Source organism: Macrotis lagotis, chromosome 1, assembly GCF_037893015.1.
Source record: "Macrotis lagotis isolate mMagLag1 chromosome 1, bilby.v1.9.chrom.fasta, whole genome shotgun sequence".
Lineage (NCBI taxonomy): Eukaryota > Metazoa > Chordata > Mammalia > Peramelemorphia > Peramelidae > Macrotis > Macrotis lagotis.
This window is the reverse complement of record NC_133658.1, coordinates 783,155,678-783,179,439: the sequence shown is the minus strand read 5'-3', so window position 1 is coordinate 783,179,439 and position 23,762 is coordinate 783,155,678. Positions and strand designations below refer to the sequence as shown.

Genomic DNA, 23,762 nt, shown 5'->3' with positions numbered 1-23,762 from the left:
ACATTTGTCATTTTCTTTTTCTTTCACATTAACCAATCTGATAGGTTTGAGGGGATAACTAAGAATTGTTTTAATTCACATTTCTCAGATTAATAGTGATTTAGAGCATTTTTTATGACTATAGATAGCTTTGACTTATTCAATTTCTTTTTCTAAGGTAGGAATTACTGTTAACCCCATAGCTTTGCAAAAAACAAAAAAAAGGGGGGGGATTACTTAAGTATTCTTCTTCTGTTAATCTGGGCAACTTCTACTTTTAAAAATATTCATCCATTTCACTAAGATTGTCAGATTTGTTGGCCTGTACATAGGCAAAATTGCTTTAATTTCCTTTTCATTATTGGTGAATTCATTGTTTTCATTTCTGACAGTGACAATTTGTTTTCATCCTTCTATTTTATCAGGGTTTTTTTCCCCTCATAAAACCCGCTCCTAGTTTTACTAGATCAATGATTTTCTTTCAACTTTATTAATCGCTCCTTTGATTTTCAGAATTTCCAATTTGGTGATTAATTGGAAATTTTAAATTTGTTCTATTTCTTTTTTTTGTTCATTTGTTTTAGTTTTTTCCCAATTCATTGATCTGTTCTTTCTCTATTTTATTGATGTAAGTATTTAGAGATATAAATTTTTCCTTAAGTACTGCTTTAGGTACATGATAAATTTTGGTATGTTGTCTCAATAATTAAATGTTACTTTTTGAGGCACTTGGATCTGAAAAGAATGCATTTAGTATTTCTGCTTTTCTGCATTTGATTTTGATGATGTGAGTTGATTTTAGTGTAGCTATTGTGTGCCACTGAGAAAAAAGGTTTATTACTTTCTATTCCCATTCAGTTTTCTCTAGAAGTCTATCAAATCTAACTTTTCTGAAATTTCTTTCTTGTTTATTTTGTGATTAGAATTATCTAGTTCTGAGAGGGGAAAGTTGTGGTCCCCGCACTAATATAATTTTAGTGCATATTTCCTACTGTAATTTATTTAACTTTTTCTTAAAGCATTTAAATGCTATATTGATTGGTACAGATTTGTTTAATATTGATATAACTTCATTATGTATAATATCCTTTAAAAGTTAGTCATTTCCTTGCTTATCTCTTTTAATTAGATCTAGTTTTTTTTGTTTTGTCTGAGGTCAGTGGTCACTACCTTTTTACTTCAGCTGAAGCATGATAGATTCTGTTGCATCTTCCCCCTCCCGTGTGTGTGTGTGTGTGTGTCTAGTTTCTGCTTCAAATGTATTTCTTAAAAACAACAAATTGTCAAATTCTGGTTTTTAATTCACTCTGCTATCCACTTTATAGGTGAGTTCATATTCACAGTTGTGATTACTAACTATATATATTTCCCTCCATCCTATTTTTCTCCCTCCCTGTTTAAGGCAAACTCTCTTGTGCTCTTTCTCTTTCTACCTTTGTCTCTCTCCCCCCTTTAACTGCCCTCTCTTTACAAATGTTTTGCATCTGATCATTGCTTCTCCCACTCTTCTCCCCCCACGTCCCTTATTCCCCCCCCCCCCCCCCCGCTTTTGTAGATTATGATAGGTAATCAAATCCAACCTCAGACACTTAATAATCCCTTAGCTGTGTGGCCTTGGGCAAGACACTTTAACCCCATTGCCTTGCAAAAACCTAAAAAAAAATTGCAGATTAAGATAGGTAAAAAGATTTTTATACCCAACTGTAAATTGGGTATAGAAATAAAAATTGGGTATAAAACTCCAACCCCTGCCCAACTTTCCCTACATTGTGCAGCTATTGTTTGAAATTATTTATCCCATTCAATTTCTCCCTTTCCTCTTCTCCCAGTATATTCCTCTTGCTCACTCAGTTTCTTATTTTATTAGTTAGATTATCATCCCATCATAGTCAACCCACACCAAAGCCCTGTGAGTATATACCTTCTAAGTGCCCTAATCATTTTCCCATGTAGGAATAGAAACATTTAAATCTTACTGAATTTATTTATGATTTCTTTTTGCTGTTTACCTTTTTATGGTTTCTTTTAAGTCTTGTGTTCAGAAGTCAAATTTTCTATACATTTCTGATCTTTTCATCAGGAATGTTTGGAAGTTTTATATTTCATTAGAACTAGACATTTTCCTCTGAAAAATCCTTAGTTTTGCTGGATAGTGATTCTTCTTTGCAATCCTAACGATTCCTTTGCTTCCCAATATATCATTTCCTTCAGTGTAGAAACTGCTAAATCTCTTGTCCTGATTTTAGCTTCATGATGTTTGAATTGTTTCTTTTTGGCAACTTGTTATTTTCTCCTTGACCTGGGAGCTCTGGAATTTGACTATGATCCTGGGAGTTTTCATTTTCAAATCTCTTCACTAGGGGAGTGGTGGATTCTTTTCGTTTCTGCTTTACTGTCTAGGATATCAGCCAGTTTTCCTTAATTTTATATCTCACTATCTAAAAATATTTACATACAAATAAACATGTGTGTGTGTATTATATGCACTCATAAACTTTTCATTGGTAAGTGGTATAAGATATTGGTCTATGCCAGTTTCTGCCAGCTTGCTTTCCAGTTTCCCAACAACTTTTACCAAATAAATGAATTCTTATCCCAAAAACAAGTCTTTCCACTTATCATTTTTATTATATTGGCCCTTGCCTACTTATGAGTTCTTAATATTTCTCCCAATTATTTGGTAACTTTTTTTTGCACAAGAAATTTTTTATAATTTGGTTCATATGGTTCCTGGATTTTTTTGTTTGGTTGTTTTTGGGGGGGGCATGAGTCATCTCGGGCATTTTATGCTGTCTGGAATAATTTTGAATGGGGTATCTCTTACTATCTCTTCTTGCAGGGCTTTTGTTGATTACATATAAAATGATAATGATTTAAATGGGTTTACTTTATATCCTGTTATTTTGCTAAAATTTTTGTTTGGACTAACTTTTTAAGTCTTCAAGATTTTTCCAAGTATATCATCATATTGTCTTCAAAAAGATGATTTTATTGCTCCATTGCCCTTTCTGATTCCTTTAACTTCTTTTTTACTTATTATTATTATTACTGGTTCCAGTACAATTTTGACCAATATTGGTGACAATGAGCATTCTTGTTTCACTCCTGATCTTATTGGGAAAACTTCTCACTTACCCCCATTACAAATAATACTTGCTGATGGTTTTAGGTAAATGTTTCTTGTCACTTTAAGCAAAAAATTCATTTATATCCTTTTTTTTTTCATTTATATCTATTCTTTCAAGTGTTTTTAATAGAAATGAATGTTGTACTTTATCAAAGGTTTTTGCTTCATTTAGTAATATAAGATTTTTGTCACTTTTGTTATTGATATTGTCAATTACATTTTTAATTTTCTTTATGTGAAACATGCTTTTATTCTTAATACAAATTCCACTTGTTATTAATGTACAATCTTTTAGCTAGTATTTTATTTAAGATTTTTGCATCCATATTTATTAATGAATTGGTCTGTAATTTTCTTTCTCCATTTTTACTCTTCCTGGTTTAAGAATCAATACATATTTGTCATAAAAAGGAGTTTGGTAGGACCCCTTCCTTCCTTGCCTATGATGTCAGATAATTTATTTAATAATGGAAATTATTGATCTTTAAACATATGGTAGAATTCTTTTGTGAATCTGTTTGGTCATTTTTTCCTAGAATAGATTTATTGAGATACTTTGTTTCTTCTGTCAGTCTAGTCAGTTTATATTGTTGTAGTTATTTTTCCATTTCACTTAAATTATTAGATTTGGGGGAGGGGCATATGGTTGAACAAAATAATTCCTTTGATTTCATCTTTGTGGGTGATATTTTCATGTTTTTCATTTTTAATACTAGTTTTTTGGTTTTTTTCTCTCTTTTTAAAAAATCATGTAATCAATTGTTTATGTTTTATTTGCTTTTTTCTCTCATAAAACCAACTCCTAGTTTTACTTATTAATGCAGTGGTTTTTTTCCTTGCATTCCAATTCCTTATTCTCACTTAATTTTAAGAATTTTCAATTTTCTATTTAAATGGTGATTTTGTTTGTTTCTTTTCTTTTTTTATTTACATACCTAGTTCATTGATCTGCTTTTTCTCTAATGTATTATTGTGAGCATTTAGAGATAGAGATTTTCCTCTGATTACTACTTTCGCTGTTTTCCATAGGTTTTCATGTCATTGAATTATTATCATTTTCTTTAATGAAATTAATGATTGTTTCTGTGATTTGTTCAATCTCCATGCCTTTCCGTGATCACTCATTAAATATAATTTTTATTACATTGTGATCCAAAAAGGATTCTCTTATTTCTTCTTATTTTGTATTTAACTATAAATTTCTATTTTATGCTTATGTTATGTGGGCAGTCTTTATAAAGATACCATGTAACACTGAGAAAAAGGTATGCTTCTAGTTCCTTTCAATTCTCTTCAGATACTTCCCTATTTAGCTTATCCAAAATTATATTCACTTCCTTTACATTTTCTTTTTTGTTAGTAAAATCCTTCACTATTTTATACTACTGTCTATTTCCATTTGTAATTCATTTATTTTTTTTCTTTAAAAAATTAGATGCTGTAGTATTTGTTGTATATATAGGTTAGAGTTGATAGCTGCTGCATTGTCTATGGCATCTTTTAACATAATGTAGTTTTCCCTGTTTTTCTCTTCTAATTAAATCAGTTTTAGCTTTAACTTTGAGATCATGACAGTTTCTCCCTGATTTTTTTCCATCTACTCTAGCCCTTTATTTTGAATCTGTTTGTATCTCTCATTTTTAAAAGTGTTTCTTGGGCAGCTAGGTGGTGCAGTGGGTAGAGCACTGGCCTTGGAGTCAGGAGTACCTGAGTTCAAATCTGACCTCAGACACTTAATTACCTAGCTGTGTGACCTTAGGCAAGCCACTTAACCCCATTGCTTTGCCGAAAAAAAAGTTTCTTGTAAACAATATATTGTTGAAATTTGATTTTTAATCCATTCTCCTGTGTCCTCACTTTTTATCCTTCTCAGGCTCTCTTTTGAATTCTATCCCGCCTTTACACAGTTAGCCATTACTTCACTAAACCTTACCATTTTTAGGGAGTCCCTCCCTTATCCCCATCTTCTACTTCTTAATGTACATACCCTTCTAAAAAATCCCTCTCTTATCTTTCCCCATATCTTCCTATTTCTTTATAAATTTAGTTGACTTTTATACCCTTCTAGATGTATGTTTCCTCTTTAACCCAGTTCTAACACCAGCAGCTTTCCACCTCCACCTACTTCCTCTGTATTATTTCTTCCTTTCATGCCTCATTTGTATGAGATAATTGCTCCTTTTTTTATCTCTTTCTCCTCCCAGTTTTATTTTTTAGGATCTACCCAACATAATCAGCTTAGCCTAAGCCTTTCTTTCAAACTATCCATCCAAGTAATGTTGTAGTCTTCAGAATAATTGTTTCAAATATAAGAAATAAATACTTTAGCCTAATTGAGTCTCTTATAATTTGTCTTTAAGGTTTACTTTATATTTAGCCTGGATCTGATAAGTCAGTTTTTCAATTTTTCATTGAATTCTAGCCTTTTTGTCATTAGATACCTGAAAGTCCATTAAATATCCATTTGTTGTTATTGAGGATAATTCTGAACTTTACTGGGTGGACTATTTTTGGTCAAACTTCAACTCTTTTACTCTTCAGGATATAGTTTCAAGCCCTTTGGTTTTAATGTATAAGCTTAGATCTTCTTTTATTCTGATTGCAGCTTTACAATATTTAAATTGTTGACAAGAAAGGATCGAGTCTTAGGCACTCTCTGATAAAACTTATAAGCTAAGGACTCTAACTAAACGTTCGAGAGACAGAACCCACAGAGGGACCCAGTGAGGCAGTTCTCCTACTCAAGGTAACCTGGAAAAGATCAGAAAGGCTCTGCTCCCCAGGGTCGGAGGGGCGGCCCATCAGAGGTGAAAGAACTTCAGCCTCCTGGAGGCAGCCCCAGGGTACTGGGAGCCATGGCTCACAGCAGTGGGGGAGTCTCCTGAGCTACACCCCAGGGAGCACCGGGCACAAAGTGAGGGGAAAGCAGGGGACCTCTGCCAGAGCAAGCCTGGAGCCCAACCCTCAGGGCACAGCCCAGATCCAGTAACAGAAGCAGGCAGATCTGGTAAGCAGGAGCCCCCAGGGCATGAGCCCATTGAACCTAAGGAGGGGAGTGAAGAGAGACTGCAGAGCTCTGTCCTCTGTCCCTGGAACAGGACTCTGGGACTCTGACCACATTTAGAACCTGATTGCAGTCTAAGCCCCCCCCACAGAACAGCAGAGGTCCCTTCCACCTCAGCCCTGTGGCAGAGAGGGGCGCTTATGGTCATTCACAGACCAGGAGGGAGGACAGAGCCTCACATACTGAGACCCTTGTGGGAGTGTCCCAGAAGCTCAGGAAGCACCCCAGAACCAGGCCCAGGCTTGGAAAATGAGCAAGCAGAGAAATAAGAGGAACACCATTGAGAAATATTTTGCAAATGAGCCCAAGGACAATCAAAATACTCAGTCTGAAGATGAGGAAGCACAAGCTCCTGAATCTAAAGACTCCAAGAAAAACAGAAATTGGGCTCAGGCTATGACAGAGCTCAAAAAAAACTTTGAAAATCAAATGAGGGAGTTAGAAGGAAAAACTGGGAAAAGAAATGAGAGAGATGCAGGAAAAACATGAAAATGAAATCAGCAGCTTAGTCAAGGAAATCCAAAAAAATGCTGAAGAAAATAGCATGCTAAAAACCAGCTTAGGTCAAATTGATAAAACAGTTCAGAAAATTATTGAGAAGAATTCTTTAAAAAAGCAAAATTGGCCAGATGGAAAAAGAGATAAGAAAACTCTCTGAGGAAAACAAATCCTTCAGACAAAGAATAGAACTCAGGGAGATTGATGAATTTATGACAAATCAGGACTCAATACTTCAAAACCAAAAAAATGAAAAATTAGAAGAAAATGTGAAATATCTCATTGAAAAAAACAGCTGATATGGAAAACAGATTTAGGAAAGATAATTTGTAAGTTATTGGAATACCTGAAAGTCATGATCAGAAAAAGAGCCTTGACATCATTTTCAAAGAATTACTACAGGAAAATTGCCCTGATATTCTAGAAGCAGAAGGCAAAATAGAAATGGAGAGAATCCACCGATCCCCCCGAGAAAGAGATCCCAAAAAACCAACCCCTAGGAATATTATAGCCAAGTTCCAGAACTCCCAAGTCAAAGAGAAAATATTACAAGCAGCCAGAAGGACACAGTTCAAATATCATGGAGCTGCAGTCAGGATCACACAGGACTTAGCAGCAACTACATTGGAAGCTCGTAGGGCTTGGAATATAATATACCAGAAGGCAAAAGAGCTTAGAATGCAGCCAAGAATGAACTACCCAGCAAGGCTGAATGTCCTCTTCCAGGGAAAAAGATGGATTTTCAATGAACCAGGGGAATTTCAAATGTTCCTTTTGGAATGGCCAGAGCTGAACAGAAGGTTTGATCTTCAGATATAGGACTCAGGTGAATCATGGGGGGGGGTCATAGAAGGGGAAAATATGAGGAACTTAATGATGATGAACTGCATGTATTCCTGCATAGAAAAATGACACTGATTATACTCATATGAACCTTCTCAGTTAATAGAGCAGGTAGAGGGAGCTTTTATAGTTGAAGCACAGGAGAAAGCTGAATTTGTAGATAAAATATGGTGTAAAAATGGAGTCAATAGAAAAAAAAGGAAATGTAATGGGAGAAAGAAAAAGGAGAGGGAGAATAGGCCAAGATATTTCATATAATAAGATTTTTCTTTATTACAATGAGCTATTGCAATGATATGGAAGGGGGGAGGCAGGCGGGAATGAGGGAACCTTTGCTCTCATCAGAGGTGGCTAGGAGAGGAAACAGCATATATACTCAATGGGGTATAGACATCTGGAGTAAGAAGGAGGGGAGGGAGCAGGGGGAAGGGGTGGGGATGTGAATAAAGGAGGAGAGGATGGACCATGGGGGGAGAGTGGTCAGATATAACACATTTTCTTTTTTACTTCTTGCAAAGGGCTGGGATTGGATGGCCTGTCCGGGACCATAGAGACAGGTGGATGCTGGGCCTAAGGGGTGGTATGGGGGCTCAGGGCCTCTTGGCCCTAGGACCAGGGATCTGTCTGTTGTGTCACTCAGCTACCCTACAGCAGAGTCAGAGTGAAAGGAGAGAGAAAATATAGTACATGGTAGTAGAGAAATATGAAAGGAGGGAGTTACAATCAGCAATGGCAACGTTGGAAAAATATGAAAGTAACTTTTGCGATGGACTTATCATAAAGAATGAGATCCACCCATGACAGAGTTGTTGGTGTTGGAACAAAGACTGAAGCACATTTTTTATTATTATCATTTGGGGGGGGGGGGGTGCAGGGCAAATGGGGCTGGGTGGCCTGCCTGTAGACGCATAGCAGGGTGATCGTTGGGTGTCTGAGGCCAGATTTGGACCTAGGTGCTGCTGGCCCAAGGGCCAATGCTCTGTCTACCACCCAGCCACCCCTACTATTATTACTATTTTATTTTATTTTGGGTCTCTTTTTTTTTTTCTTTTTGGTTTTTGCAGGGCAGTGGGTGGCTTGCATGTCACACAGCTGGGTGATTGTTGGGTGTATGGGGCTCCAGGGCTGGTACTTCGTCCATTTTTAATTTTAATTTTTTTTCTCTCCCCTTTACTTTTATTGCTCAAGCAAGTTTGTATTTATGGGGGGAGGGGTATTTCATTTACTCTTAAACAAGAATATTTTATTAATGTAAAAAAAACATTTGTACAAAATGAGAATAAAATAATTACAATATTTAAATTGTTTCTTTCTTGTTGCTTGTTATATTTTCTCCTTAACCTGGAAGCTTTGAAATTCGACTATAAGGTTTCTGAAAGTTTTTATCCTGGGGTCTTTTTTAGGGTGTGATCTGAAGATTTTTTTTTTCTAATTTTACTTTACAGTCTCATTATAGAATGTCAGGGCAATTTTCCTCAATGATTTGGATCACAACCTTGAGGTAGTCTAACAATTCTTACATTGACTCTCCTGAATCTGTTTGCCAGATCTTTTTCTATGAGATGTTTCACATTCTCTTCTAGTTTTTCATTCTTTCGATTTTGTTTTATTATTTTTTGGTGTCTTATAATGTCATTAATTTTCCCTTGCCCAATTCTTGTTTTTTTGTGTTTTTTTTTAGGAGTTATTTTCTTCCTTAAGTTTTTGGATCTCTTTTTCTAATTGATTGACTTTTCATAATTGTCTTGATTGTGCTAATTTTTTTTCCGTAATTTTTCATCCGTCTCTCTTAGTGGATTTTTCTTTTTTTTCATTCCTTTGATTTCCTTTTACTGTGTCTTGATGTCTTGTCATTAGTTTCCACTTGCCCAATTCTAACTTTTAAAGAATTAATTTCTTCAGTAAACTTTGTACCTCCTTTCCCATTTGGCTAATTTAGTTTTTTAGAGTTCTTCTCTTTAGTGAATTTTTGTCCCTCTTTTACCTATTTTTTAAAGGTATTATTTTCTTCTAATATTCTCATTTCTTTTCCGCAATTTTTTTCTCTACTTCCTTATTTGATTTGTAAAATCTCTTTTGAGCTTTTCCATGATTTCTTTTTATAACCTAAGAACAATTCAGATTTTTCTTTCAGGCTTTGCATGTAGCCTGTTTTATATTGTTCTCACTTTATATTTGATCTTTTCTATCACCCTAATAACTTTATATGGTCAAGTTTTTTTGTTGTTTGTTCATTTTCCCAGTATATTTCTTAACTTTTAACTTTATGTGAAAGTTGGGCTTTGTTCCAGGAATAAAGTTGCTCTCCCAATTTTCAGGTTTTTATACTACTTTTTTTCTAGTTTCTAGAGCTAGTTTTTTTTTTTAAGGGGGGCGTGTTCTATAAGTTTTCAGTTCTTCCAGGGTGATATGATGTAAGGAAGAGTGCGGGCTCTATTCTTTCTTGTAGTCTGGTGTGTGAGCAGCCACAAATATTGTTTTCTGCCCTTGAGCTGTGACCAGGGTCCCTATTCCCCTATGGCTAGAAGTACTTGCATGTTAGTGCTTCTCCTTGCCCTGAGACTACAACCTGAAATTGAGTATGAACAAGACAACAGAGTCCTCCCCCCAGGTCTTGCAAAGGTCTAACCAGTTGTTCCCCTTGCTATCTGCTGAGAGCTTCAAAAGTCGCTGTCACTGATTCATTCAATCTCAGTATCTGTTGGCTTACACCAACTGTCACCTACCTTGTACAGGGTCTCTCATGCCTTATCTGATGCAGCAAGAACTGAACTGAGCTCCTTTCATACCTTACTAAGATAATTATTTCCTGCCCATCTTCTAAGTTGTCTTAGACTAGAATATTGTTTTTCCCCCCCCCTGTCTTTTTGTTGGTTTTTGCCACTGTTTCTTTGAAGAAAATTTGTGAAAGATCTTGACTCCATCTCTCCTAATCAGTGAATTTTGATGATCTTTTTTGGTCAGTTTTAAAATAAAAGTCATAAAATGTTACTACCTAATAGTAGTACTATTCAGAAAGTTTTGATTTAAGTAAAAAGTTAACTTTAAAAATATACAACACTGGGATGTTGTTTTGCCAGATTTCCTTAATTTATAGATTTGGGTTTTATGTAAATGAATGCTTTAACAGATAGAGACATATATTTTCTAAACTTTTTGGTTTTCTCACTAGTTTTGGCATATATATATACATATACATATACACATACACATACATATACATATATATACATATATATATATATATATAGTCCACCTTGCTAAAGGCATATTTTTGAATTTCTAAATTCTGCTCCATCACAACCATTTTTCTGCTGGTACAGGACTCTTCTATTTTAACGTAGTATATTAGACTATAAGCTGCTCCTTGAGGGTAGGCATAATTTTTTTAGCTGAACTTTGTGCCAAGCACTTAGCATTTTAAAAATAGACATTTAATATTTGTATTTGAGAGGTCACAGATAGACCTAGGAGCTGTACTGACATACTGCTTTCTCAGCTTCTGCAGAGTCTGGTTCTAGAATTTTATTCCATATTTGGAATACTTCAAAAGATATATCACCCTATATCCACCACCTCAACCTTCCTCGTCTGAGGAAGCAGCATATTGTATTGGATGATCTTGGAATCAAGATCATCCACTTTTGAAACCTATTCTGTTCTTTCTAAATCTATGGGACTTTATAATCTCTCAGTATTTTTTCCTCATTTGTGAAATGATGGTATTGGTTAAATACTCTCTTTTTTAAGGCCCCTTCTAGTTCTAAATTCTATGATCCTAAACCCACTTACACATGATCTTAGGCTAATGCCAGTGAAGACAAGTATAGGTAAGAACTTCTTTTCCTTGATTTCTTTGTAATATATTTCTGAAATAGTTTCATTGTCATGAATACTTCCTATACCATTGCATATTGCAGTCTTTTATAACTTAAGAGATGTTCTTTGAGAATCATTGTGACTAAAATAGTCATTATCTTGTGATCAACCTGATGAATAGGCCTTTCTTTGAAGTCAGTTTCTCAGATAACATACAGTCAATCTGTATTTGGACCCCTTCAGAAAACACTTCTCTGAACATATATGATTTTGTATTTTTTTTCTGTTCTGTCCGTGAAAAGCTAAAATGAAGCATCATAGTAGTTGTTGTAACATAGTAGTAATAATAATGATGACTAACAATAATAATAATTTATTGTTAAACTTTGTAGAAAGTTGTTACCAGACTGAGTACAAGTCTTTTTCATGTATTTCAGTGAATCTCAAAAGAAAAACATCGCATTTTCTGGACCTCAATCCACAGTTCGAAATTTTCAGGACCCAAATGCTTTTACAGTAGAAAAAGTAAGTGAACCCTAATTTCAAACCTTTATCTTCAGTAAGCTTCCTTTTTTAATCCATATATAGTATTATGATTAAATACTGTCTTTACTGATGAAAATATAATTGGAAATTTAATATTCTTTATGAAAATCATGGTTAAAGGCTCATTTGCTATGGGAATTAATGATTAGATAGCAGATAGATTAAAACTTTATGAATGACCAGTGTTACAATTTGAACAGATATATAAACAAATGTCACTAAGTTCTTAGATTAACAATGTGATATAATATTTCTTAATTATTAACAATGATAATAGAATTCTTTAATTCTCTATTAAGTAACTCTAGCAGCAATTTTATTTCCTCTTGTGGAGATGCAGTATTACAAAGCATTAGTGGTAATATGGCTATCATTTAAACTTTGAATAGCAAATTATGAATTAAGTATTCATATCACAGTATGCCTTCTTCCCCACAATACATTATTTTAAAATCCAGAATGAGATTTGGTCTCTTTGACAACAGAAAGTCTTCTGCTACACAACAGAGGGAAAATATAGTATAAAGAATGAAGCATTTTGTATTGGATGAAAAAAATAGTAAGTGATTGATAAATGGGAAATTGTCTCATATAGAAAGAAAAGTTGAGGGAAAAGCTACTCTCCAAATGAAATGCATTTGGAAGAAGTTGCCACTTCAGAGTTTCTTCCCAGAGTTTGACTGTTAAGTTGATATTAGATATTTCTATTTAAGTTATAAAATTTCTCTTCTGTAGCCTTTTAATAATTTTAATATTTTCTTTTGCAGCAAATGGTTATTGAAAATGCCAGAGAAAAAATACTAAGCAACAAATCTCTACAAGAGAAACTTGCAGAAAATATTAACAAATTCTTGATTAGGTGAGGCATGAATCAAAATTTCAAGCTGTATCTTACTCAATCTAAAATCTATGTTTAAACTATTTCTTATATGTTGCAGTGACAATAATATTGTTCAAGTACCTAAGCAAGCAGATAGTAATCCTACTGAACAAGAGACTTCAATTGATGAAATCCTGGGACTTCAGGCATGTACAAGTGTGTGTGTGTGTGTGTGTGACGTTTGTACTGATTTTTACAGATAATTATTTGTACTGATTTTTACAGATAATTATATAAATTCACATTTTATCCCCATTATTCCATCAAGACTGATTCCTTAGAATAGCAGTATGTTTTCTCTTCAAAAAGGGAAGCAATGATTAAAGAACAGAAATTGATCAACTAAAGCAACCTTGAAAATAATTATGTAGAATGCTTACTTATTTTTTGTTTTAAAAATCTCACTTCTTTCTTTGTGTCCCATGACTCTTGTCCTAATCAACTTATTTTAATGCTCTCCTCCTCAGAGGTTTCTTCTGCATCCATCATAACATATATTTAGTACCTATTTTATACCAAATATTAAGCTAGGGATTTTGGAGAACTTTGTCCCCACCCTTAAATAACTTTGTTTCTACTTGGAGGCACAAGGAATAAACACATGGAAGTGAAGTTACAATGAGCTCAGTAGTACAAGCACTGTGACAAAGTAAGAGGGTCTGTTTATTTTCCAAGTGTGTGGCATACATAAAATATTAACCAGGAAATGTTTTAAAACTCTGCAAATGTTAACAGCATTTTGTTGAGAACTTTGGAAACATTCATTTCTAGGCTCCTAAAATTAATCATTAATTGTCTTTCGAAAGCTAGCATCTGATTTGAGAGTGTATGCCATTTCTTACCTTGATTAATAGTGGTTTGATACTTGATAAGACTTAGCATGATCTTGCAGAAAAATTTTAGTAGGTATTACTTATATTTACATCCTAGCACTTAGCACGTTGCCTGGCACCTTTACAGTAAGCACTGACTAAACAATTATCTATCTGTCCATCTCAGTGGTATTGTCACATCCTTTGTTGACCTTAAGCCTGGGCTGAAACTTAAGCAATATAATTCTTCAAGAACTAGCAACTGATTTGATGCTCTGTTTATTTTCATTAGACTTGTGACTCTTGTATTTTGAATTCTTATGCAGAGTGAAATCCATATGTCCGAAGAGGCCATACAGGATATCTTGGAGCAAACAGAATCAGACCCAGCATTTCAGGCCCTTTTTGATCTATTTGATTATGGTAAGACCTTTCAGGCACTTCATCTGTTTTGTTTTACTTTGTTTAGAATGAGATTTTTTTTTCCTTGTTCTTTAGGAAACCTCAGTAGTTACTAGCCTCTTCTCAAAACATCTCAAACAAGCATTTCAGCAAATACTGTGCATTGTAATTATGCTTTCTATCTCAAGAAACTTCAGCTAACACAAGGGACTTCATTGTAATTCCTTAAACTTTTTATTAAGCTGTTGCAGAAAATTTTGTCAAGTAATTGTCAAAGTTCTTCTGTGTGCCTAGCTCTATTTTAGGCAAGATTAGGTTGTACAAAAGCAGTAAAAAAAATTTTCTTTTCTCAAGGTTCTTGTCAAATCAATGTACTTATTAAAAAGAAATGCCCTGGGTGGCTAGGTGGCACAGTGGATAGAGTACTGACCCTGAAGTCAGGAGGACCTGAGTTCAAATCCGACCTCAGATACTTAATAATTGCCTAGCTGTGTGACCTTGGGCAAGTCACTTAATTCTATTGCCTCAAATAAAAAAACAATGTAAAAAAGCAACATACCAAATACAATTGGGAAATGTGCATAACTAAAGTTGAAATTTCCTTGTTTTCTAAAGCAGCATGAATTGTTCCTTTCTTTATAATTTAACTATTTAACTAGAAAGATTGAGTTATGTGTAACTTTCTTCTTTTAAAAAGGTAAAGCAAAGAATAATAAGAATGTATCACAAGGAATTTCTAATCAGCATTTGGAATCCAATCAGAATGTCTTATTAGAAGAAACTAATCTAGCAGTTGGGAACACTTTTGGAACTGAAGAATCCAGTAAGTATCTTTATTAGTTCTCTCAGACTAGATTTTAAATCTCAGTTTTTAAAATTACTAATTGATATGTCATTTAGAGGTTTATATACCAATGACAGTGTAAATAAGTGATTGTTTTGGTCCCTTTATGCCTTATCCAGAGGAAAATACTCTAGTTTCATAGTAACTATTTTGAGCATGAATTATTGAACCCTTTCTGTACTTGAACTTCTGGTCATCTTTCCTGTCTGAAATCACTAATTTCTGGATTTTTGTTGAATATTGATTCAATTCTTTTCCTTATTACTTTGGAGTCAGGAGGATGAATGTTTGAATCCATCTTCAGATACTTGACACTTAACTAGCTGTGTAACATTGGGCAAGTCACTTAACTTTGATTGCCTCACATCCAAGGCCATCTCCAGTTCATCCTGATTTCATTTTTGACCACTAGACCCAGATGACTCTGGAGGAGAAAGTGAGGCTAGTGACTTAACTCAGCATCCCCTCTCTCAAATCCAGTTCACTTGCTTGTCATGGCACCACTTCCCCTAATGTTGTGGTCTTCTTCAAGAACAAAAGACAAACATCATCATTACTTCCCATGGCCAACCTTGTCTTTATAGCTATCCTATCAAACTCATTCTAGGAACAATGCCATGCTTCCCTAGCAAGCATATAACGAATGCTGATTAAAATTGAGGCATATTCTCTCCTCTTAGAACCTGTATATCCAGTACTTCATCCTAGCTTATCAATAGCAGAGAAATTATATTCTGTTTTGATAACGATGCTCACTACCTTCCATAAAACCTTATAATAAATTCTCAGATTTTTATGGATTAAAATCAAATTCTTCTTTTGTTAAAGCTTCTTATCAGAATACCTCATTTGTGTCTCTGGAATTCATCTATATTCTATCCCTCTCCTTTATCAGAAAGGAGACTAACTATTTATAGACCCTTAGTCTGGTTGTCATTGTACCATAGAATTTCAGAGTTTGAAGGAAATTATCTTGAAATTATCTCATCTACCCAGATGAGGAACTGAGGCTCAGAACTAGATAAAACAACCAAGTCACACAGAAAAGAAAACTTTAAAATGCATTTTCTGAATCTTTCTTTTTGCTCTCTCTCTCTTCTATGTTATAGTATGACTGATAAGTTTCTCCCCTAATGCAGAAGATCATCTTAACATTTCCCACCTCCCTTATTCTATTTATTTCTTATTTCCTTAGATCACAAGAAAATTTACTATTCTACACCTTGTGTGTATATGCTGAATACAAAATTCACATTGCTTCTTTCCCCCCCAAAAAAATATTTAGTTTTGCTTTCTAAGTCCTAATATGCACCTAACTTTAGTGGGTATGTGGGTGTATAGTCTGTTCATGTATTCAATTTTTAAAATTCTGCTTATTGTGTATACTTTTGGGGTTTGTTTATGAAAGTGTTATTTCTTCTAGAAGGCAAAGCATAATCCACAGTTTTCATTGTATAAAACCACACAGATTAGATTTTTTTAATTAATGATTATAGAAATCACTACTTTTGTTTTCCTAGTTACTCAGAGTTTTTAGCAATATGAATAGCTTCAACTGCCAATCAGAGAGATTTTAAAGATGGGAAGAAGGAAAAGAGAACCATAGTGAAGTTCATTATAAGGAAATGACTGGAGGAAATTAAAATGGGGAGAAAAAAAGGAGATATAGAATGGGGAAAAAGTGTTAGAATAAGCAGGTGCAACTCTTCTAGTCATTAATATTCAAACTACTTAAATTAGATTTTTTGACCAGCAAAGTTTTATTTAATAATTTTAAAACCAAAAACAAATCAAAATATTGTATTATTTTGTACATTGCTAAATTTAACTGATGCTAAGTAAAGAGTAATTTGGCTAGTAGCATACTGAATCTTCCATATATACCCCTGTAAACATAATTACTTATACACATTACTATGACTAGAGCCAGTATTCACACATGAACAAATATCAGTTGGTAATAGTCTCTTTTTCTTTGGTAGAATTTTAAACACTTTTACCCTGTTCATTGATAAAGTTAGAATTGTTATTGGCAAGGGGGAAAAAATGCTCGTTAAAATTTTTGGAATAAAAACGTTGTTCAAGGTTTAAACTGGTGGGACAAAGATGATCATCTCTTTAATAAAGTTATATATATAGAGAAGACATCCTCCTCAGCATCTGAATTCCCCTTATTTTGTGATTCTCTAAGCCAACCTATTGTTTTACAGATGACCACCCTGTTGAGCCTACATTTTGTACAGACTATCAAAATGAAGAAGCATCATGTGCCTTGAAGGATGGCAGTGGTGATGATCATCTTAAGAAACAGCAAACTCAAGAACAATGTGCCCCAATAGCATCTACCCTACAGAAAGAAACATTTAAAGCACCCTCATGTGTTGCTACTGAACAGAGGTGTAATCTTGAAATCACTTTTGAATCTGTGCCTAATTTGAATGACTTTAACCAAAGAGGAAATTCTGATCCTGAATGCAATGAACAATGTACAGAATTGTACACAAATCAGCTGTCCAATGAAAATGAAATGGCTTTGGAAATTGAAAAGGACTCTTCAGTGTCCAACACCTCAAATATATCTGAACTACGTCCTGATCAGTCTGATATGCCTCTGGCTTCCTTTGCTTCCCTTGATGGAGTAGCAGAAGGCAGTGAAAATTCAACAAGTCATGAGAAGAACTCAAACCAATTTTTACCAAATATTTCATTAACTGGAAAAACATCTCAAAATAGCCAGTCTTGTGGAAGCCCCAGTGATTCTTTAAAACTTAAAACTATATTTCATACTTCCAAATCACCAGATTGTAGTGAAATTCAGCAGAATAAAATTGAAACAAATGATATTTTGCCTGTTGCATCACATCAGCCTTCTGATTGCCAGAATGATTCTTCAAACCAGAATAAAGTCTTACCTGGCTCTGTTCACAGTTCAGGTTTAAATTTGTCTGATCAACACAAAATAGAGAGCCCTCTTGAAGAATCTGTCACTTCCAGCAAACAGTCTAGTAGTCAGTCTTTTATAGATCCACATCATTTGGAAAATAAAGGTTTGCCAGCAGAGTCCTCCAATTCAGAGGAAATAGCATTGGAATCACAAGAGCCATCATCTTCTGTAAAAGAAGATGGTGGTGCTATTCTTCTGTCCCCTAGCAAAAGTGTTGAATGTAGAGAGATTGAAGTGATGCCCACTGAGAGTCATTCTACAGAATACAGTCATTCTATTCCTTCAGAATCCCTGTGTTCTTCAGTGGGAGAAATCAATACTGAACCTCAAAGTACTAGTGAATATGAACATTCTCGAGTTTCCTCAGCAGAAGTCGATCCATCAAATATAGTATCACTCAAAATTATCATCAGTGATGACTCGTTTGCCTCACCAGATACAGAGCTAAACAATGCTGTTTCTAGCATCACTGGGGAAAACTTGCCTACTATAATCTTATCTTCTCCAGCAAAATCACCAGTCAAAAATGTAGGATTAGTTAAATGTTTGACTTCAGAAGAAACTTCAAATACTGTTTTAACTGCAGAAAAAGTAGGGGACTCAGCCTTGCTGGAACAGAGCCTGTTAGTGCTCAAACCTAAAGATTCTGTAGCCAGTAACATACAGAGTGATGACTGTGGTGCATTTTCAACAGCCATCACACCAAGTGTTTCTCAGGATGGAGGATTTATACAGTTGATGCCAGCAACAAGTACAACTTTTGGTAATTCCAATAATATCCTGATAGCTACCTGTGTGACTGATCCAACAGCCTTGGGAACAGCTGTCACTCAGTCTAACGTTGTAGTCTTACCTAACAATTCTACGCCTATGGCTGCTCAGCCCCCACCACCACAGCAGTTACAGACTCCCCCAAGATCAAACAGTGTGTTTGCAGTGAACCCGGCAGTATCACCTAATTTTTCACAAGGTAATTTTTAGAATATTTTGATGATATCTTTCTCAAATGAAATTAGATTTTTATTCTTGGGTGGGAATAAGGGTTTAACTAGGAATAAAATAAATATGTAAATGAAATCCTCAAAGGAGCACCATGAATATATTCATACTCTCACTAGCCAATCACTCCAAACAAATTTGTTTCCAGAGTTGCTAACCAAAATGAAATGTTTTGAATTTTGATTTTTCCTTCCCCATTTATACCCTAATGGTGCTGATAAACTATGCAGAAGGGACTGAATAATTAACATACTTAGTGAACACCAACTTTAAATCTGTACATTCAACCCATTGCTGCAGGGAATAACCAAAAAAATCTGACTTGGACCCTATCCTTGGAGAGCTTGTTTTATCTTAGTTGAAGAAACAATAAATAGTTGCTAAAATTGCATGGTGCTGACTCCAATTGCAGCTGAACTTCACAGATACAGAAGACCTTATTCAGGAGCAGGGAGACACAACTTGAATTGGCTTAAAAAAAAGAATCAAATTTGAAGACCTTGGTGGTTTTTTCCTAGATATAAATGGGGTGTGTGTGTGTGTGTGTGTGTGTGTGTGTGTGTGTGTGTGTATGTGTTCCAGGTATAGGGAACAGCCTACTAATAATCCCTGAATTATTAAATAAACATGCTTCTTTTGTAATAGTATTTTCTACTAAAAATTTCAGTAAGCCATACTCGTTTTGACTGCTTTAAGTGCCTACTATGTGCAAAGTGGTACTAAGTATACAGACAAGCAAGACAGTTCCTGTTCTCCTGGAGCTCTTGTTCTAATAGGGAACAGCAACATAGTAGGAGGTACAAGTCTGTTGGAAAGGCCCGATGCTTCATGGAGTACTATAGCAAAACAAAGTGGTGCTATATATTCTTAAGTCTCATTTCCATTAATAAAAACACTCATTTCGGAGGTTGGATAATTTCATAGTAGCAAGGTCATGGGCAGTTAAGAACTTTATTTTTCAGGGTTCTGGTATTGAGAGGGCAGAAGCAATAGCTACAAAAGTAGTGGTCAGGTCATTTCCCAGTTTATTTCCTTGAATGATAATTCCTGAACCGAACTATGGTCTAAGGTTAACATTGTTGCTGTGATAGTAATTGGGGCTTACCTTTCCATCAATATCAGTTAGTCAGCAGGGATGGCAGGTCTGTTCTCCAAAGCGATTATTAACCCTGATGAAGTTTGTTAGAGCTAGATCAAAAGGGGAGGGTTGGTAATCTGGGTGACAAGGTAAGGGCCCTACCTCCATCAGAATTTGAGGAAAGGTAGTTAGCAGTGGTTTGATTTGCCAAGGGTAGCAGTGGTTTGCCTTCTTGTGACTTAACTTCATAAGCATATTGTTCAAAACCAACTATGATAACTTATTTAAATAAAATTTTTTTATACTTCTCTCCTTTAAGAGAACTGTTGTGATTTGATCCCCATTTCTAAAATCTTATTTAGTTAAAATAGTAAAAATGGCATCTAGGATGATTAAAAACAATACAAAAACTACTGTTAAGTTCTATAAAAATGCGTTATTTTGGCATGAAGGTGAATATGGGTTCTCAAAAGCCTAATTCAGCTAAGTACAAACTCTTTAATATCCTTCTGATCTGGAAAGCCTCAAAAATCTCATCCAAGAGCAAGCGTAGCAGAATTCAGAAAAGCTCATCACTAGGAAGTTGGCCACCAAGTAACAATTTTTTTTTTTCAGCCATAAATACTCATGAAGACCATAAAGGAATTGGAGTAGAAAACATCAGATATTCAAAATGTTCAGAAAGGAGACAGGAAAATATTTGTATTTCTTGTTTCCACTTGCCACTCTTCCCATTACTACTAAGTTAAGACTTATTCTGGGTTGTTTCCAAGAGAAAAGGAAGATGAGGGGAGAAAGCATAATTTTATAGATTCAATTGCAGAGTGTTAATTAAGATTATTTAATGTGATTAAAAAATTTCTTTATTTTTAATTTTAGGATCTGCCATCATAATTGCCTCTCCAGTCCAACCTGTGCTCCAGGGAATGGTAGGAATGATTCCTGTATCAGTAGTAGGACAAAATGGAAATACTTTTCCAGCCCCTCCCAGACAGGTGATGTTTCCAGTTTGATATGGGCTAAATATGGAGTGGTGAAACATTTCAGGCATACTTTAATGTGAAGTTTTTTTCCATCCAGGTCCTGCATATGCCTTTAGCAGCACCTGTCTGCAACAGAAGTGTTCCTAAACGCCCCATTCCTCCAAAATCTCAAAAGGTCCAGGGAACAAGAAACAAGCCTAGTACAGGTACATTTTAAAGCTAACTAGGTAATGTCAGATTTATATTCCTTGTGTTTCCTTGTTTGCAGCAACTCTCTAATTTTTTTTTGCCAAGGATTCCTTTTGAATCTTCTAATAGAGATGCTTAGAGACTATATCCTGAATACTTCTTGAAACGCTTTCCTCAGAAGACAAACCAATGTATTTTGAACAATTCTGCTTTTATAAAAGTCTTTTAACTCCCTATAACTCATATGTATTTGTTATAAAAATCTAATGCCTCTTCTATGTGATTGTCTATTCAAGTATTTCAAAATGGTCCGTCACTGCCATTCTATCCAGTCTCCCATGTTCAGGATTTTGATATTATCTGACTTCTCTTTCCTTATCCTCTCATTTCTAACTTGTTACAAATACTTATAGATTCCACTTCTATAATGTCTCCCTTCAGTCTCCTCCTTTCATCTCCCATTGTCACTTCCCTAGTAAAGCCTTTAGTACCATTCACCTGAATTGTTTATTTAACCTTCTAATGAGTATTCTTGCCACTACTCTCTGAACTACTCAGTTCCTTCTTTCAACTTGAAGATTAATCTTAGGCAAAGGAAGTATCTTTCTCAAAACCCTTCAGTAGCTCTGTTATATATTGAGTAAAGTTTGAGCCTTCTTTTGCTCTTTGCAATTCAGTATCATTTTTCTCCAACTTCACCTTATCCTTCTTCCATTCATCTACCACTGTTCACCAGCCAAACTATTAGCCATATTTTCTGCTATAATCTTCAGCATTTGTTTCTTTTCTCCATCAGACTATATAAATAAGCTCCAAAAAGACAATGAACTTGTCATTTAAATTCATTGTCTTCCCTAACACATAATACAGTGCTTTGAAAAATTAACTTGATGAATATTGAATGTCAAACACAAGCATCCCAAATTCTTTCACACATCCCTCAGATTAAGTAGTTCTAAATGCTTTGTCCTCCAGAATTAAGTCCATTTATCTTATCAATGTCTTATATACAATGATATCAGTACAATGCATATGACAAAATCAGATCACCCCTTGGTTTGTATTCTCTACTTCTATTAGTAAAATCTAATGTTTTCTTAGCTTTTTAGGGAGTGGCATCAAACTGACTCATATTGAAGTTTCAATCGACTAAAACCGTGTTCTTTTTCACAGGGATATTAAGCTAGGTCTCCTCTATCCTGTGTGATGTACAGTTGAGTTTGATATGATTTTTGTCTGTTAACTGCCCCTCCCAACTTTGTCATCTACAACCTAGAATTGTACCATCTATGATCATTCCAAGAGATTGACAAAAATGATCAGGTATTGTTGAGGTTGATCCTCAGTCATTAGTCCACATTATTTGGTATATTTTGATATATTATTTGTTCTCATTGAACCTTTGTTCCTAGTGATAATTCTATTTAAATTCAATAAACATTAAACACCTGTCATGTATGAGGCACTGTGCTAGAAACAAAAATTCCTTGATCCTAAGAAGCTTAAGTGGGATCCAATAGATGATGATGATGATGATGTTTGTCCTTCATTCTCAAAGAGGACCATGAAAAGCATATGATTTGGATCACCAACCTCACTTTCTCCTCCAGAGTTATCTGGGCCCTGTGAATCAGGACAACTGGAGATGATCCTGGATGTGAAGAATCAGGGTTAAGTGCCTTGCCGAAGGACACATAGCTAATAAATGGCAAGTGTCTGAGGCTGGATTTGAACTCCTATCCTCCTGATTCCCAAGGCCAGAGAGTCTATCCACTGCACTACCTTTAAGTAAATACAAGGTAACATAAGGATCAAGAAAGCACTAACAATGTAGCAGATCAAGAAAGACTTCATGTGAGAGGTGGCTCTTTGAAGGAAACTAAGTATTCCAACAGATAAAGGTAGACCATGAATTCCAAGCGAGTCATGACCTATAAAAAAAGTATGTAGTGGGAGAGATGGAATGCAAAATTTATAATATAGCTAGTAGGACAGCTCAACTTAAATGAAGAATGTTTGAAAAGAAGAATTTTAATTCAAATCTGTAAAGATAGAAGGGGGGGCAAAGATAGGTGGGAGAGTCAAGATGGGAAGGTTTTAAATGCCCAGCTTATAGGTCAGAGAACCACTTTTTTAGTAGGGATAACATAGTCAAAACTGCTATCTAATTTTGGCAGCTCTGTGGAATATTGGATTGATTATAGGGAAGAAACTAGAAAGAAAGAGCTGTTAAAACAGTTCAAAAGACATGCCTGGACTAGGGAATGGCCATTCTCCAAAACCAGTACTCCTACTTTATTGACCTAAAGTCAAATTATTGATTTTCTGAATGAAGAGGAGACAGACATGAAAGCTGTAGCAGAATTAAAACAGACAAAAACTTGCCACTTTGGTTGGGGATGGGGATGAGGTAGTGAGAATTGTTGAGGTTGCCACTGAATAACTGGGAGGATGGCACTATCTATCTTCAACATGAAAGTTTAGAGGAGGGATTAAATAAAGGGGGGGGCAGGGGACAGGGATAGGGGGAAGAGAGAAATGATTAGTTTTGCTTTGAACATGTGAAGCTAGAAATACTGTTGGGACAACCAGATAAAGAAATTGAGTAGTTGGCAGTATAGGCCTGGAGTTGAGGAGATAGACTGGATATTAGGAGTTGTCTACAAAAGTGATGGTTGATACCATGGAAGCTGCTGAGGTCACTCTAGGGAGCAGAGGGCTCTAAACAGTGCAGCGGGACTCTCCTATTTCATGG

General features: G+C 35.1%; 1 protein-coding gene across 1 annotated transcript in view; it reads left to right on the top strand.

Moving 5' to 3' along the window:
• NPAT (nuclear protein, coactivator of histone transcription) overlaps nucleotides 1-23,762 on the top strand; it is a 51,937-nt gene that overhangs the window by 21,406 nt on the left and 6,769 nt on the right. Inside the window, 8 exon segments of the mRNA XM_074216615.1 lie at nucleotides 11,768-11,855; nucleotides 12,644-12,735; nucleotides 12,815-12,902; nucleotides 13,895-13,991; nucleotides 14,668-14,793; nucleotides 17,025-18,728; nucleotides 20,715-20,830; nucleotides 20,916-21,024. Coding sequence (XP_074072716.1) covers nucleotides 11,768-11,855; nucleotides 12,644-12,735; nucleotides 12,815-12,902; nucleotides 13,895-13,991; nucleotides 14,668-14,793; nucleotides 17,025-18,728; nucleotides 20,715-20,830; nucleotides 20,916-21,024 — 2,420 coding nt within the window.